General features: G+C 54.9%; 3 protein-coding genes across 3 annotated transcripts in view; 2 read left to right on the top strand and 1 right to left on the bottom strand.

The window, feature by feature from the left end:
- Window positions 1-3,792: 3,792 nt before the first annotated feature.
- Window positions 3,793-5,271, top strand: PHACADRAFT_210776 (uncharacterized protein; the record flags this gene model as incomplete). Its single annotated transcript, XM_007397680.1, has 3 exons — window positions 3,793-3,898; window positions 3,953-4,759; window positions 4,814-5,271. The coding sequence occupies exons 1-3, from the start codon at window positions 3,847-3,849 to the stop codon at window positions 5,269-5,271; spliced, it is 1,317 nt and encodes a 438-aa protein (XP_007397742.1). The 5' UTR covers window positions 3,793-3,846.
- Window positions 5,272-6,461: 1,190 nt separating this feature from the next.
- Window positions 6,462-7,265, bottom strand: PHACADRAFT_197464 (uncharacterized protein; the record flags this gene model as incomplete). The annotated part of the gene is made up of 4 exons (XM_007397679.1): window positions 6,462-6,584; window positions 6,653-6,866; window positions 6,925-7,172; window positions 7,218-7,265. 4 exons carry the CDS (start codon window positions 7,263-7,265, stop codon window positions 6,462-6,464), a joined length of 633 nt encoding a protein of 210 aa, XP_007397741.1.
- A 4,671-nt stretch (window positions 7,266-11,936) lies between these two features.
- The window catches only part of PHACADRAFT_147361 (uncharacterized protein), a 6,110-nt gene continuing 1,640 nt past the window's right edge, over window positions 11,937-16,406 (top strand). Inside the window, exons 1-6 of the mRNA XM_007397678.1 lie at window positions 11,937-12,248; window positions 12,305-12,752; window positions 12,815-13,112; window positions 13,167-15,347; window positions 15,400-15,495; window positions 16,127-16,406. Of these exons, the coding sequence (XP_007397740.1) occupies window positions 11,993-12,248; window positions 12,305-12,752; window positions 12,815-13,112; window positions 13,167-15,347; window positions 15,400-15,495; window positions 16,127-16,243 (3,396 nt within the window). The 5' untranslated portion in view covers window positions 11,937-11,992 and the 3' untranslated portion in view covers window positions 16,244-16,406. The remainder of the gene's footprint in view (window positions 12,249-12,304; window positions 12,753-12,814; window positions 13,113-13,166; window positions 15,348-15,399; window positions 15,496-16,126) is intronic.

The following is a 16,406-nucleotide window of genomic DNA, read 5'->3' as shown; positions in this document are numbered from 1 at the left end:
ACCAGCTTTCCGCTGACACTGCCAATAATTCTCTTCTCGATTTATGGCGATTTTGGCGACTTGTCGGAAAAACCCAATTTGGGCACTCTCATCTGGTACGGTCGTAAGCATTTGCCCATCAGGCCGCCACCTCAAGCGCGGTAAATCGTTGATGTGGTAGCAGTGACAGTGTTTGGCGATCCTCCTGCGTTTGTTCTGGGTCGTCGATCTGCGATGTCGACGAGCTCAGGCTCCGAGGCTCTTGGTTTGTTAACCAGTTAAGACAACTTGTTGCACGTCGCCTGCGGCCTCTTCGGTTACTTATTCTTGTAAACGATGCGTATTGTGCTCTGCAGCTGCGAGAGCTCGACGTAGGTGACAGATAGGTCATCTAGCATGTGACTATCTGCCGATTTTCCGCCTCTCGTGCGGGACGGCTAAGCGAGACCAGCTAATATTCGCGCGGACGGGGCCAGGTACTCCCAAAAGTATATGTCATGATTTCGCGCAAAGGAGTTGTAGGACGTGGATCGGAAGAGGATTGTCGACAAAGCCGAGATGTCCTGATGTCGCGAGTGCTCTATGGGTCACGGTAGCGCTGAGAGGCCGGTCGACACGCAAAGTAGCGGATGACGTATTGAAGCGGGCTCATGTATCCTACACGGAAGAAGTATGGAAAAGGGTCTCCTCAGAGACAATCTCTTTGCGGCCCTCCCAATTTCCTGGAGGTGGTATGTCCGCGTAGTCGACACGCTTTCGCAAGCCCAGCTGGGCCGGAGCATCCGAGTCTACGACAGACATGCTTACAACGTCAGTAAATGCCGTACGAACATGTGGAGTGGGGGTCCAGGATATCAATCTCTGTAGGCTATGGACCAGGTCCTATAGTTAGCCTGCGAGCGTGTGATCCGCTGCCGTAAAGCATGCCGTCTTGCAGCTGCCTATAGATCGAACAGCCGTCACCTTTGAGGCTGACTTGTTCAATAACGTCCGATGGTCTGGATAACATCAAGCCGCCAGCAACAGTTTGCAGCCGCCGCCCCAACGCGGAATGATCGTCCGTAGTGTACGTAACCGTCAGAGCAGAGTGCAGAATTTCCCAACAGCGACCCTCGAAAACGACACCCGAGCAGAGGAGGGACGATATGCCGTCACCGTGAGCAGAAGACGATGCATCGGTGCCGGATCGCGCGGCGAGGGCAGTACTGTACTCATACGATCGACCTTAAGGCGTCTGCATTTCATCTGGGGTAGTTACAATACAAGCTGTAAGGCAGCGAGAGGTAAACATGCGGCTTCGCGCAAAACGGTGTTAGCTGCAGATCGCCAACGCATACTTGTGAAATGCCTGGGCTTACCTGCCCTGCCCGGCATACATGGTCTGCCGCAGGTCAACATCCTGCGATAAATTATAGGTCAGCATGTCCTCCACATAAAGTAGGAAAGTACTAGTGGAATAAATCTGCAAGGTCGTAAGCACCGAGCTTGAATGGACATATGCGCTCACGCGCCGATCCGGGAATTAACCACCCTGGCTTCCTCAGAGATTGGTCCACAGCGGTCAACAGATTGACCACCGTTGCTGCGCTCTCCTGTATACGCTGATGCCCTGCGCAGTCGACTTCGATAGATTCCGTTATCTCCTAGCAGCTTCTCTTCCGTAGGCGGCGTTATGAGCGTGGCAGGATATAGAAGCAGGAGTGCTCCAACGCTGGCCTACACCGGGAATTCGGTGAGATCGCGCAGCATTTGTCTCAAGACTTCGGCATTAGCTTTTGCGTAAAGCACAATCAGGATCAGAGGCTTATCGTCCACGCATATCTTCTGCGTACCTGTGGTCTGAATGGGATTCATCCCGGGCTGCGGCGCGTGACGACGTGCACGCATGAGCTGATCTTGGCTCATTTATTTACAATACTCAAATTCCCGAGAGCACGCCGCGCACCAGACCCCGTATCCTCGCCAGGTGTTGTTGTACGACGTAGATGTTGTGTTTGACCTCGTCCTGGGGACTCCGCTCGCCTGCGGCTAAAAAATTGACCGACAAATGTTGAGAGGAAAACGACCAAGGCTTAAACGAGACGTCGCTGAAGCTTAGAAGCCCATATAGCGACATTCAGTAAATATCGGAAACGCGGATGTGGTCGGCGGTCAAAACGGAGTGGCCGCGCTGATAGCGGAGATGATTGGCGCCTTCCCGACACTCACGACCCCGTGTACTCCGCATCGCTTAGCACATGTTCTGTGAGGGTCAAAGTTAAAGCCGTTTGCTCTCAACTACCTATACACCAAGTCAAATCTAGTATCATGTATTCTTAGATTTATAGCTGTGGCCACATTCCAGACGAATAATAAAAATATTGCAAAGTCTCTATCTCGAGAACGTAACCTATTTGCTCAGTTCGTGTATTCTAAGGCAGCATATGCTCATGGTAATGCATACAACGCTTAGTTAGCCCTACGGTTTCATTTATTTAGTTTACGGTAATGTTGGGGCTGTGGACGAGCAAGCCACACCTTTACTGCGCCTGGGGCCAAATCCAGATAGCACCTTACGCCGCCGCGCACCCCAAGAAGTTGAGTGCTACTGGCTCGCACCCGCCGTGGGGACAAGATCTCTGTCACGGGCATCTTGACGTACTCGAACGGCGCCGCGAGCTTCTTGATGCGCGGCAGAAGGTCCTCATATAACGGCTCAATTCACTGAAGACGTAGCCTTCCAGTTTTCGACATGAATCGAAGGATTCCCGGGTGTGATCATGTATAAGGAATGAGCCGAACAACTCTATGCTGGTCAGGAAAGAATATAATGTGCCCCAGGAGTCGATAATACATCATTAAATCCACCGGAAGAGTTGAGGCATGGAAGTTGGAGACCTGGGTTTAGAAGCAGTAATAAGATATGGGGGATGTCAAGTCTATTATGATGATTTAGTCATGGACCTCGTGTCGGCCGGACGTCAACGCGTCTCCGCCGAGATAACCCAAGGTGTGCGAATAGCAGCACGAATGTCTGAGGCGATGCTGCGGACTTTGGCGATTGTCTACTTCTTCCAAAAAGAATCGGGCGGGGGGTGGGGGGAGGACACTAGACAGATGGGAGGCGAAGTGCTTGGCAGGAGTAGTCCGGATGAAGAGGTGGCAGCGTGTAGACTAATTCTAGGGCTTTGCAAGTGCATTAACACGCGAATCCGTGCAGAAGAGTCTGCAAGTGCAGGCCCAGGGCATGCGACCAAGTTTGCGCTGGACCATTGCCGGTGGAATGTGTCTGACTAAGCACAGCTCTGAAATTTGTCCGCTGACGCGTTAGTTTACAAGCTCGCAAGATCGTTACCATTTAAAGCGCAGCCAACCGCACGGTACAAGCTAAGACCGCGGTCAAGACAACGGTTGAAAGCGTAGCCCGGAGGACGGATACGTAAGCGCCCGTTTGACTTTGTGGATCAGTTCGCCACGTGATCTCGGGATAAATTCTTGGGGCTATAGCCAGCGAGCTTCAGCTCTTGTCCCTGCTCCGACTTGGACCCGGTGTAGGATATTTCCCTCCAACAGGAGTGTTGTATCCGGTCAGCATCAGCACTTCAATATTCAATCCTCACATGTGAGCGCTTGCATAAAGTCCAAATTATTAACGAACCACGCGGGCTTGTAACGCCGTTTACGCTATAAAAATCCGGTATGCTTTAAATTTTCTACTTGCAAGAGCCTCAGTCACTCGCTACGTTCTCCTTGTTAGAACGTGGTTTTGGATCGGAAGAACGAAAGGTTTCGGGTGAGTTTCCATATGATGTCATCGACTGATGCGCCTTTCCTAACCTAGCCATCACTTGTTGCCTGCAACCACATTCTACGCCCGAGACGATCTCTATGGACGAGCAAGTAAGGCAGCGGCAATGTCAGCGGCAATACGAGGCGTGGTGTAAATCGGTATCCTGAAAAACTGCATGGTTATGCTGCTGATATTTCCTTCCAGGTTGGGATCCTGGGCCGTACTCTGTGTTCATCTGCCGTTGGGACCAACTTCCTCCTGAACTGCACGACTACATATATGACATCCTGGATATTATCGCCGACAAACATGCAGCATCAGTGCTCTCTTTGATCTCAAGAGTCTGGTCCCGACATTTTCGCCCTCGTCTCTTCGCCAGGCTGAGCTTGTGGGACGAGGAAGACTTCCGTATGCTCTATGGTATACTGCGATCGCCCCTGTCAGCCTGGCTTGCCGAACACGTCGCTACGTTGTCCTTCCGCATGAATGATTTTCCTTCCCGTCCAGTCTGGACGGCACTCCTTCGCCTCTTGCCGGCGTGCCGCTGCGTCCTGCATACCCCCGACCACCCATCTGGACTTGTGTCACATAGCGCGAGTCTGAAGAGCTCGCTGCGGAGTATAACCTCGCTAGACCTGCGCCACTGCCACTTCCCATCGTTCCGAACCTTGCTCCGTGTCCTGGCAGACATCACCTACCTCGAGACCGTTCGTCTGTACGACGTCACATGGTCCGGCGATGCCCCAATGGCAGCCGAGGCAGCGAGCAACATCTGCTCTGGATCATTCAATCACGCTCGCGAGGTCCAGCAGGTGAACTGCACGAGCAACCTGGCGGTGGCTGCTTGGATTCTGGCCGCCGCGAGCACACGATACTCGTTCGCCCGACGTCGGACTGCAGGGCCCGTGGTTCCTGCAGAGACATGGGTTGTCATTAAACTCATTCAGATGTTTTTGCCAAGTGAAGACACGATCAGATATGCACGTTTCGATGTTATTGAAGCGACTCAAGGTGAAACTCATTCGTCACCCTTCCGCATTGTCGTACTCACAAGATATTCTCTAGACACCTACAAATTTGCTGGTTCCCTATCGATCAAGAGATGGAATGTTGCGAATATTTTGTGCCAAGTTGTTAAGTCTGCACCTTTCGACGGCAGCGACGGGACTTGGTCTGTCCATCGAATCGCTCTCGCCGACGGAATAGACAGCGGCAGATCACGTCCGTACCTTCAGTCCCGCGATTTGTCCATAGTTAGTTCTTTTCTGCCTACACATCCACAACTTGAGCTCCAAATCCTTTGCGGAGGAGGATTTTCCGTCGAGGAGTTTCGCACTCTCTCTGAAAAGGTCATGGAGGCGGTGAACAGCCATCCGGCCGTCTCGACGAAACACAACTCCAAACTGCCGGACGGGCGGTTCTTGGAGCCAACTCTGTTTGACGTCACCCAGAGAGACTTGGAAGAAGCACGAGAGGCACTTGAAGGTGTGGGCTCTAATACGGAATTATTTGCACCATGCTGAGCGGTTTCTCGCACAGGGTGAGTCACCAGGTGTGGGGCCGGCTGGGAGCTGTAGAGCCGAGGCGAGCCAAACTAGCCCATTGTCCTGCTCTTCCAAGGCCAGCATATGTACTGTTTACGTTTAGCGTTGTACTTTGGATCAGAATCGGATGACACCCTTGACGAGTTGAACTATCCAGTATACCCCACCTGTCCCCGCTTTGTTGTATCTACGCGAGATATTTCCAATGCGTTATCATATTTCCGTACGACAATCTACGCCCAGCCTCGACGGGCTCGTCTAGCTCGCATCACTAGATCTGCAGATGATCTGATTCAGTATTTGATGACCGTGCCTCGGAATTATGTTGACGGCTCTTTGAAATTTCGCAGCTTATACAGACAGGGCAGATAACAAAGATGGTTCAAAACAACCCATACTGTGCGCATGATTCACTAGATAGCACACTGTAGGAGAGATATACCGAGGTATAAATACAGAAAACAGTGACACAACGATTAGGTCTAAACATGAGGGCTATAAAAACGGCTCGCTATATAAAGGACGCTCATTGCCTGAGCTTGAACTCGCAGTGCCTCTGGCACAGCATCTTCGTCTCGTATAGGAATAGCGTCAGCCTGGCATGACCTCGCGCGCAATGGAGCTGTGGGGCTCATGAGCTTCAGAATCTTGGGATTGGGCAGTGCGTGATCCTTGATAGGTGTCGCCCTGGGAGTACTACTTCGGCGGTGACGACACAGGCTTCTGGAGGCGAATGAAGAAGACGTACTGGATGATGTACTTATGCACGGGTCAAATAAAATGGTACGCGAAGAGAGCGGAGTATACCGACCGGCCTCTGCCGACCTTACGCGATGCGCCGTCACGGAATTCACACTGGGAAATTCCAACTGCATATCTGCCGATATATACATAATTCGTCAGCTACCCTCGCTTTCTACAAAGCAGCACAGCACGTACCAACGTTGCGGACCACTCAGCCCATGATCATAGGTAGAACGATCCATTCCCCAGAATGATTCGCAGCCCGCAGGCCTAGAAGCGAGTAAATCAGGCAGTTGTGCGGCGTCGACAGGTCTCCCCTCGAAAAAGATGATCGTTGGCGGTCGTACGCGTCTCGGCCGGAAGCAGTAGGTAACGCCAAAGCCCGCTCGTGAATTCGGTGTAGCCAGTAAAGTACTTGTACGTAATCACTTCGAAGAAGTCGAGCAAGGGCAGATGCGTTTGTTGAGATGGAGGCTGAGCGAGATGTAGTATTCAAAGAGCGTTTCGATGGCTTTTAGGAAGTTCGGTGGGTCAGCCTCCGTCGACCACTAGTGGCGTGAGATATAGAGGAACGCAATCAGCTCATGGGCATACAGTCTGCAATCGTAGAGCACACCTTCTTGCAGCTTGCGGCAGAACGGAGTCTCTTCGTCGACATAACGACGCTTTGCTCTACAGCGTTCAGCGGGATAGATGACAGCAGGTGGTCGGCAGCAGTTCGAAGCCGTTGCCCCGGCGCGACATGGTTGCCGTCAGAGCAGAGCGCAAGACTTTCCTGAGAGCCGCCTTCGAGAATGACTCGCGAGGCAAGGGAAGGATGACGTGGGGCCCTGAAAGCAGGATACGATATGATGAATCCGGATCGCGCGGCTCTGAGTCGTCGCGCACAAAGCAACGATGTCCTCCCCACTCAGCCTGCCTTCGACGCCGATCCGGTGCTGGCAGAAGACAGCACATGCATATGCGTCGCTGCCAGGCAGGCATATCAGGCACGCGAAGACAACAGAGCGCGCAATGTCCCCGATGTCGCTGTCATCAACAAAGTGCTCGGCGTCGACGCTCGGGTACTCGACACCGTGGATGCTCAATGTCGCACTCGACGATGTATAGGGTTCCTGTCGAGCACTGCGCTGTCCCTGACGGCAAATCGGCTACAGCCAACAAACGGACGAGACTCATACGTTCCCAGCATGGAGTGAAACGACGGGCAGAGCGCGCCCGAGCGTCATTGGCCCAGGAACAGGTGTTCTTACGCCCACGCGCGCTCATCTCGTACGGCAGGGCGAATGCTGCAAACGTAACCACTGCTTTTCGACCAAGACGCGAGTCAACGCACCCTGAGCGCACAAAAGACTCACGTTGGCCTCCCTTGTGCCAGACATAGGCTGTAAGTTCCTGCAAGAAAAGCGAAGATCCCGCGCCGACGGCAGGCTTCAAGCTTGGTGCAGTTTCTGCACCCGAAACGAACGCCAGAGGCGCAGCGAGGTCCAGAGCACAGGGTGCATGCGATAAGGCTGTCATGTCACGACAAAGCTGAGACATAACAAGATTTGGACTGACGACGAAGGAAGCACCCGCACCGCCCGAGAAGACCGCGGGGGCGCTGGATGACCGTGACGGCAGGCTGAACGGAATAGCGGGACGGTACGATGGACGCTCTTAAGTTCTGCGTAATTGGTTATAACATAAACTTACGAACACGGTATCTGATCACTTACCTTGGTTGTGCGGATGCTTGCAGTGCCGATAAGAGCTCGGGCGTTCGCCCGCAACTCAACTCTAGCGCTAATGGAGACGAGCGCCGATTGTGAAGGACCCCATGCACCTCTTACCGTCAAATGCGGCTGCCGTAACTCACGCTCGGTTATTTGCACAATTTCTCGTTGTATAAGCTTCAGGAATGACGACATCTTACATGATGTATGTTCAAAACTTCGCAGACAAGTTCAGCGTTTCAAAAGAACAGGTGACTGTAGTGGTCGCGACATGCAGATCACGGCCATGCAGCCCCAACGTAATAGGCTGCTCGACAGCCGGTACAGCTTCAATAATAGAATCCCACACAACACAGGCTTGCAGGGATACAAGCCCTGAACCTAGTTTATGCAAGCAAAGAGCCCACCTTCAGCTCCGTCTGCACTACTCCGCCGTTTGATCAATGATGCTACTGACAGCACCTGTACGCCGGTCGTTAATACAGTAAATTGCGCTTTGCTCATAAGGGAGCATTTCACAAGGAGACAGCTTGAGAATGCCGCCGCCAATCCTTGTGCTGTGCCCGAGTCGGAACAACCAGGCGATGAAGGAAGCACTGCGGCGCGAACGTTTTATCACCCGAGTCGCCACCACTTGGTCATATGTTCGGCTGTGCAGATCGCATCGGAGATTTGTGAGCCGAGATACATTTCGCTTCGACGACTTGCGATAATCTCCGCAGATGAAAGTTGTGTACCTGAGCTTCGGAGAGCTGAGTTTCCCCAAAGTTTGAAGTTGTCAAACGTCAGACTAAGAACGGAATGGTATGGCTCAGTTAGAGCTATCTCCAGCACCCCAATACCCTGCCGCCCACATCCACCCAAAGTGAGCGGTTGAAGGCTTGGCCGCTTGGAATCTTCCTCCAATGGTCGAATGTTTGCCAAATATCAAATGTGAAAGTGGTGCTGTACCGGTGACAGTGCCCCGTCATCCAGCCGCCTGATAGAGTTCCTCCACCTCTTCCGTGTATTTCTCGCGCCAAGTGTAAGTGGACTCCGATTATTATCGGCTCAATATCGGCTGTCAGAACCCAGCTGCCAGGATCACGGCAAAACTCGGAGTGGGAATCAGTTGCAGTCAGTTCCTGCCGCAAAAGCCGTGTTTACCCGATTTGAAGAAGAAGCCGTCGTAGCCAGGTCCGGCTTATGTCAGTGGTGAAATATTTGGCAGAAGGCTCATGGATTCAATAAAGACACTGATCAGAGATAAGGACCTCCGATCGCGGCAGCGCTCGTGCAGGAAGTTTTTTTCCCACAGGACCCGACGAAAGCTGTTGATCCAGAAGCATATTGATTCCTGACGCACTGATGTCCGAGGCCGTGCTCAAAGCTTCGGGACCTGCATTAGTACATCTCCACATCTGTTATTTTCAATTCGAACGATGAAATCAGGCCCTCAATAGACATGTTTCCGGCATTCCGACACAACCGGAGCGGCACTCATTTCGGCAAGCTGCGGCCCATTTTCGACAGGTTCCAGCTCGTTGAAACATCATCCAATCCTATCTCAAGAAATGCAGTGCCGCCGGGAGGGAGTAGTGCCTTTCAGATGATCGGCGATCCGCTAAAGGTATGTTGGCGCCTGTGACCCTGTAGGCCGAACACAATACTAGATTTGGATATCCCGCTGCGAACATTATCAAAGGCCCTGCGAACGAGAAGGACCGTGCGTCGTCACATGCACAAGCATCACAGCGATTGCTTCTTGACCGCTGCAGACTACAGCGCCAAGTCCAGGAATGCAGCCAGGGAAAAGAAGACAGCTATCTTCCTAGTGCGCCAATAATTTCTCTCACGACCTTTACGTCACTCCATGCGATTCATTTCGTCCGTTACCTACTCGTCCAGTCATGCTATCGCGTTGCGGCTTGAATTGACCGTTGTATGTTAACTTTGTTGTTAGAGTTGAACGGTTCCTCGCATACATGCTCAGAGTCGAGCTAGGCTGGGAAATTTTTACACCTCTGCAATGCTCCACATGCCTTGACATGGTGCTTCTTCTGGTCCGGTCACTCTTCAGCGGCTGCGACTCGCGCGTACAGCTTGAACGACAGGCCCTTGGCAACACGTTCACTGTCTTATCGTGTGTTCGCTGGCGCTTTCGTCCTCTGTAAGGCACAGAGCGATATCCAATTCGAAGCTGTGCCTGTAGTCGCCGCTCATGCGCTCATGAGCAGTGCCGCTGGCCGAGCGGGGGCGCGAGAATCCCGCCGTCTGCGCCCTAGGCCATTTCAGGTCGAATAACCATCTGAAACGCCGCAGTCTGTTCATCACCTGAAGACAGAGATATATTAGGTGGCTGGCATCTTCGTGTTCAAACGTTTGCGCCCACCGCACTTGCGACAGCGCATCTGGGGGGGGCGCGGTCAAATTAATTGCAGCTCCCGCTGATCTTTGCTAAGCGGGTACGTTGCCTCTTGGCTTCGGAGCTGGAGTGGCCGCAGGGTGAGTGAGCGAGGGCAAGCGAGTCGGAAATTTGGGCGGATCAGGATCCGGGATGCCGGCGCCACGAAGTCGGCAAGATCGTATCGGAGTTCCACCCTGCCGTGTCGGCTGTAACCAGCCTGCGCTGGCTTCCGCCCACCTCCTCTCGGGCATGCGACCCCTCGTCGGCTCTACCAAGCAGACCGTGACCGTTAAGCAGGGATGATCGTACGTGTTACGCCTCTACGTCAGGCGACCTCTTATGCCCGTGATGCAGTCTATCTACTTTGACAAACCTGTCTGACGAAGAGGCCGAGCTCCTACGCACTAAGCAGCACGAAATCGCTTGCTTGAATGATACCTGGCGCAAGAAAGAGGCAGTAGTTATGGAGGGGCACATCAACTTGAAGACTCGGGCTGATGGTTACCTTTTCGTGGTTGCTCCCTACACAGGCCGTCATTATTCTGCTCCACATCTGGCACGCAGCCCCTTTCGGCCCGAGGTTAAGGTAATATGTCCTCCGACACCCTTGATGGTTCGCAAGGTCGCAGCACCTTGTCTATCTGCCAAACGACGCCCGCGGTGCGTGGTTCACCCGCCCACGGCGCACCCCGATGACCAGACGGATTTGTGCTGAAATTATTCTCTTTAATCAATCCCGCAATATTGCACGTTTTTGCAAGGGCTCTGCGTCAGCTCACGTTTCCGCTGTTTCCTGGAGGACGCTCAGAAGTCTTCTATACGCGGAGTTGAATGTTTATTGATATTTTATGTGTTTTCTACTCCGTACGCGTTCCGCTCTTTGCAATGACCATGATCTGCTTTCTGCAGCCAGAGCAGGCCAGAACACTCTGCGGCGCCTCGCCTGGGCTTCAGGGTAGGCGCGCCTTCCTAGATTGGCAAGTCCCCCATCTTCTGGCGCTTGAACGACGCTCGTAGGCGACGTGCCAGCTCGCTCCGCAAGATGCGTTCACAGGTATGAACTGACGTGTATTTTCGAGAAGATAAGCGATCTGTGTTAATTGTTTTGCATCACGCAGATCGTTTCCCCCTTCGCGCGCATGTACAATACGTGGGATTCCGACGCAGAACACGCACTTGCAGCGAGTCGCATCCGGTGTCGTTGCAGTTCAAGCTCACAACTTGCTATCGCCGTGTTTATCGTGGGAATGGACCACGATTCCGGTTCACCCAGCTAGTTTGATTGGTAGGTCGCAGGTTTGCGTGATTGCAACCTGACGCTCCACCGGAAAAATCGCAGAGCCGAAGGAATCCCGCACACAATGATTATCTTGTGGTTGAACTCGGGTTCAGTCGAGTCGCACGTACCGTCGGCGCGCTAGTACAAGGCAGGGCCTGTCATTACTTCCCCAAGGTGCGGAGTCGCGCATGGAAGCAATAGAGACCCTGAATTGAGATTCCCCATCTCGGCCTTGCTCATCGGCGCCGCTGGGCTGTACCTCTCCATCACAGGACTACCGCGGAGGCACGCCTGCAAGTAATACTAATGGTATATCGACGATTTCCATACCATTCAATTCTATCGTCAAATCCGGCCGCCGCCATGGTCACCGCTCAACTTTGGTAGTAAGACGCCTGCCGCCGCCGCCGTGAAAGTTTGTAATTTGCAACATGATTCTGCTGAAACATGCAGGCACCAACATGTCAGCACAGTCTTCTTGAAGGTGCGCACCAAGTCGGAGGCACGAGAAGCATATATAATGTCGTCAGTAGGCTGCCGCACTTTCATCTGCTGCGAATTCAACCTCACAACAGCATGAGCGACGCAATCTCAACCACCCTTCCTGAGCTCCTCCTCAGCCGTGCCCAAGAATCAACATCTGCGCACATCACCTTCCTCGATGCTGAAGGCTCCGTGCAGAAGAGACTCTCTTACGCAGACTTGTACCATGATGCAGTGAAAACATCACAGCTGCTCGTGGCGTATGGCCTGCGACCTGATACGGATATCGTTATCGTGAGCTTCGAAGATCAGGAAAGTCACGTCCGCCTGTTTTGGGCCTGCGCTTTCGGCAAGTAGCACTCGTTGCATCGTCTATACGGCACGACTGATCACAACATTCTCCAGCCGGGATACCTGTTTGTCCGCTCCCGCCCCTTCACCCTGATCGCTCCCGGCAAGCTGTCTTCCTCAACCACTTGTCCAGCGTCTTCCGCCGCCCCACCCTTATCGCCAACAAGCAGACTATCGCTGACATCCACGGCGTCGCTCCTGACCTCCGAGCCCTGTCGTTAGCGGACATTGAGCGCCTCGACATTGACGCTGACACCCTCGCGTCGGTCTACCCGTCTCGCCCCGTCTCGCCAGACGACATCGTTTGCCTGATGTTGACCTCCGGGTCGACGGGCAACTCAAAGGCCGTCGCTCTCCGCCACGCGAACCTTTTGTCCAGCGTCCGCGGCAAGATCGAGCACCACGGGACGACGTCTCGGTCGCAATTCCTGAACTGGATCGCCTTCGACCACGTCGCCAGCGTGTCCGAGGTCCATCTCCACGCACTTGCGGCCGGTGCCAGGTAAGCTTTTTCTCACAGACGCCCGTCGATCCGTACGTACTGATCATGTTGTGTCGCTCCAGCCAATACCATGTCACCCCATCGGCCATTGTCCAGCGCCCGCAGAACCTGCTCGAATGGTGCAGCCGTCTGCGCATCACGTACTCGTTCAGCCCCAACTTCCTCATCGCCCAGCTCTGCCGCGACGTCGCGGCGGCGCAGTACGGTGCTCACGAGATCGACCTCTCCTCGCTCGTCGCGCTCATCTCCGGTGGCGAGTCTGTCCCGGTCAAGACCGCGGTCGAGTTTGCAGATCTCCTCGAGCGCTACGGTGCGCCTCGCAACGCCCTCCGTGCTGGGTTCGGCATGAGCGAGACCGGAGTAAGTTCTCGTCACTTCTTGGCCTCGTTCGCAGACTTATCGTATGGTCGCTAGGCTGGATGCATCTACGACACCCGCGACATTGTCCGCAGCGCTGGAGACAGTGCCGAGAAGTACCTTTCTCTTGGAGAATGCTGCCCGGGCGTAACGCTCCGCGTCGCCTCGCGCAGTACTGGCGAGGTTTGCGCCGCATTCGCGCCTGGACAGCTTCAGCTAAAGGGCCCGAGTGTCTTCCGCGAGTACTACAACAACCCCCAGGCGACGGCCGAGTCGTTCTCTGCCGATGGCTGGTTCACGACCGGGGACAGCGCGATGCTCGATGGGGACGGCAACCTGCACCTCGTCGGACGCGACAAGGACCAGATCAACATCAACGGTGTCAAGCACCCCAGCGCCGATGTCGAGAACTCTATCGAGGAGAGCGACATCGACGGCGTCTCGCGTTCCCACGTCTTCGTTTGCCCTATGCGCCTGCCCGGCGGCGACACCGACACCTACGCAGTCTTCTACCAGCACCGGATCCGAGTTGAAGACGAGCTGAACGAGGAAGATGTCGCCACCCTTTGCGAGGCGAACCGGGCTATCCGGAAGCGGTGCATCGTCTTCTGCTCTCAGGGCCCCCACGTCGTCCTTCCCCTTCCCCGCAAGTCGTTCACAAAGACCGCTATCGGAAAGGTCTCCCGCTCTGCCCTGATGGCTACCTATCTGAAGGGGGACCACGCCGCGCTAGAGCAGCGCCTCCGGGCTGCTGCTGACAGCATGCTGTCGTCTGGCCCGCTGAACGCTGTCGAGGAAGTCATCTTCAAGGCCGTCTCCGAACTTTTGGACATCGACGTCTCGCGCCTGAGCCGCTTCACCAGCCTTTTCGACATGGGTGTGTCGTCGATGCACCTCGTGCGTCTGAAGTACCTGCTTGAGCAGCGGCTTCACATCAAGGACATTGCCATGATCGACATGCTTCGTCACCCCGAACTCGGCGAGCTGTGCGACTTCCTCGGAGAGGTGACAAAGGCCAAGAGTTCCGCGAACGGAGCAGAGGTCACGCCAAGCTACAACCCGCTCGTCTGTTTGAACGCCCACGGCTCGAAGCCGCCCGTTTTCCTCGTCCACCCCGGTGTTGGCGAAGTCCTCGTCTTCATGAACTTGGCGCGCGTCCTCAGCGACGACCGCCCCGTCTACGCGCTGCGCGCCCGCGGCTTCGACACTGGTGAAGAATGCTTCAGTTCCTTCGACGAGATGGTCGACACCTACGTCGCAGCGATCCAGTCACGCCAGGCTGAGGGCCCGTACTACCTCGGCGGCTACAGCTTCGGCGGTGCCGTCGCCTTCGAGATCGGGAAGAAGCTCGAGGCCATGGGCAAGCACGTCGCTTGGGTCGGCATCTTCAACCTGCCGCCGCACATCCAGTTCCGCATGCACGAGCTGTCTTGGACCGAGGTCCTGCTCAACCTGTTCATGTTCCTCGCCCTCATCTCGGCGAACGACTTCGAGACCGTCAAGTGCCAGGTGCTCACCACGTTCCCCGACGTCGCTGTAACGGACGTGGAGCCGGCCGCCTCTGGTGAGGTCATCCAATGGCTCCTCGAGCATTCCGACCAGCAGCGCCTGCAGCAGCTGCAGATCCGGGCTGACGAGCTGCGCCGCTGGATCCAAGTCGCATACTCGCTCACCCTGGCTGGCCGCTCTTATGACCCGCAGGGCGCGATCCGCGGTGCACTGATGACCGTCTTCTGTGCCATCCCGCTTCCGACTATGGGCACGCGCGAGCAGTTCAAGGAAGACCGTCTCTCGGTCTGGAAGCTCTTCGGCAGCAACGGCGTCGAGCTCATCGATGTCGAGGGCGAGCACTACACGATGCTGTCAGACGAGCACGTAGAGTCGTTCGCGGGCAAGCTGCGGGCGGCGATGGAACGCGCGTCCAAGGTCCTCGCACCTCCCCCGTCCTTCGTCTCAAGGGACCAGCTCGTCTTCGACAAGATCCCCACCGTCGACTGGGCCCTGTCCGAGTCCGACCCCGCCGCATTCTACGAGCAACTTCGCAGCGCATTCGAGGACGTCGGCTTCGGCACATTCGTCAACATCCCCGGATTCGACGACGAGTTCCAACAGAAGATCTTCGCATATGCTGAACAGCTATACAGCAAGCCGCAGGCATGGAAGGACGCCATCTCGGCCGCCAAGTCGAATGCTCTGCGGGGCTACTTCCGCGGTGATGATGTTGCAGGAGAACACAAGGTTGGTTGCTCGCATCTGTGGGTATGCAAGAGTCTCATGCAATCTTCTCTAGGCGCACTCTGAAGGGTATCGGTTCGGAACTGAGCTCCCAGAGCCGGTAGCACAAGGGGACAAAGAAGTTCCGTTCTACCGCAAGCTGCAAGAAGGTACGCTCAACGATAGCAGATCTTGCATTCGCAGGCCAACAAGCTGACCGATTTCTTCTAGGTCCCAACCAATGGCCCGCGGAGGCAGACTTGCCAGGCTTCCGATCAGCCTTGGAGACGCTGTTCGAACGCTACATCTCGCTCAACCTCCAGCTCAACAAGCACATCTGCACCCTTCTCGACATCCCTGAGGCTGCCCTGAACGCGCACTACACGGATTCTGTCGACTTCACGAGCGTGATCTGGCACTACCTGCCGCTCACGCCTGAGATGCGGGCGACGGCTAAGAATGGATTCGTCAAGGGCATGCACGAGCACCGGGATTCGTCGACGTTGTACAACTGCCTGATCCAGTCACGTCCTGGGCTGCAAGTTCAGAATCACGCCGGGGAGTGGATCGACGTCCCTCTGGTCAAAGGCGGTGTCGTCTGCAACATCGGTACGTAGCTCACTGCATGCAAACGGTGCGAGTATCTGACAAGTTGTTCACTTGCAGGTCTGCGGCTGATGGAGCTGACTGGCGGGAAGCTCGTTGCGACGACGCATCGCGTGAATACCCTAAAGATCGATACGGACCGGTCAGTATAGCCTACCTGCCTAGCGTCCCCGCTTAGCTGACCATACTCTCGTGTAGCTTCACCATCCCATACGCGTTCTCCACTCGTCTCGAGAAGCCCGTGGTGCCGCTGCCAAAGTATGCACACGGTGACGCCGCCAAGTACCACGTTCCTCCGAACCCCAAAGTCGTGAAGCTGCTGAGCATCGAGGACCCGTTGGTGCGCGGCGGCTACGCTCGTTTGACCCTGTTCCCGGCGGCTTCGAAGAAACTGTATCCGAAAGAGTGGGTTGAGGCTAAGGAGATGGGTATTCTCTAAGTAATGCGCGGGCTGTCTTCCATCGTATTTAGAATTGT

Source organism: Phanerochaete carnosa (genome assembly GCF_000300595.1).
Source record: "Phanerochaete carnosa HHB-10118-sp unplaced genomic scaffold PHACAscaffold_7, whole genome shotgun sequence".
NCBI lineage: Eukaryota > Fungi > Basidiomycota > Agaricomycetes > Polyporales > Phanerochaetaceae > Phanerochaete > Phanerochaete carnosa.
This window is presented reverse-complemented; position numbering and strand designations above follow the sequence as displayed.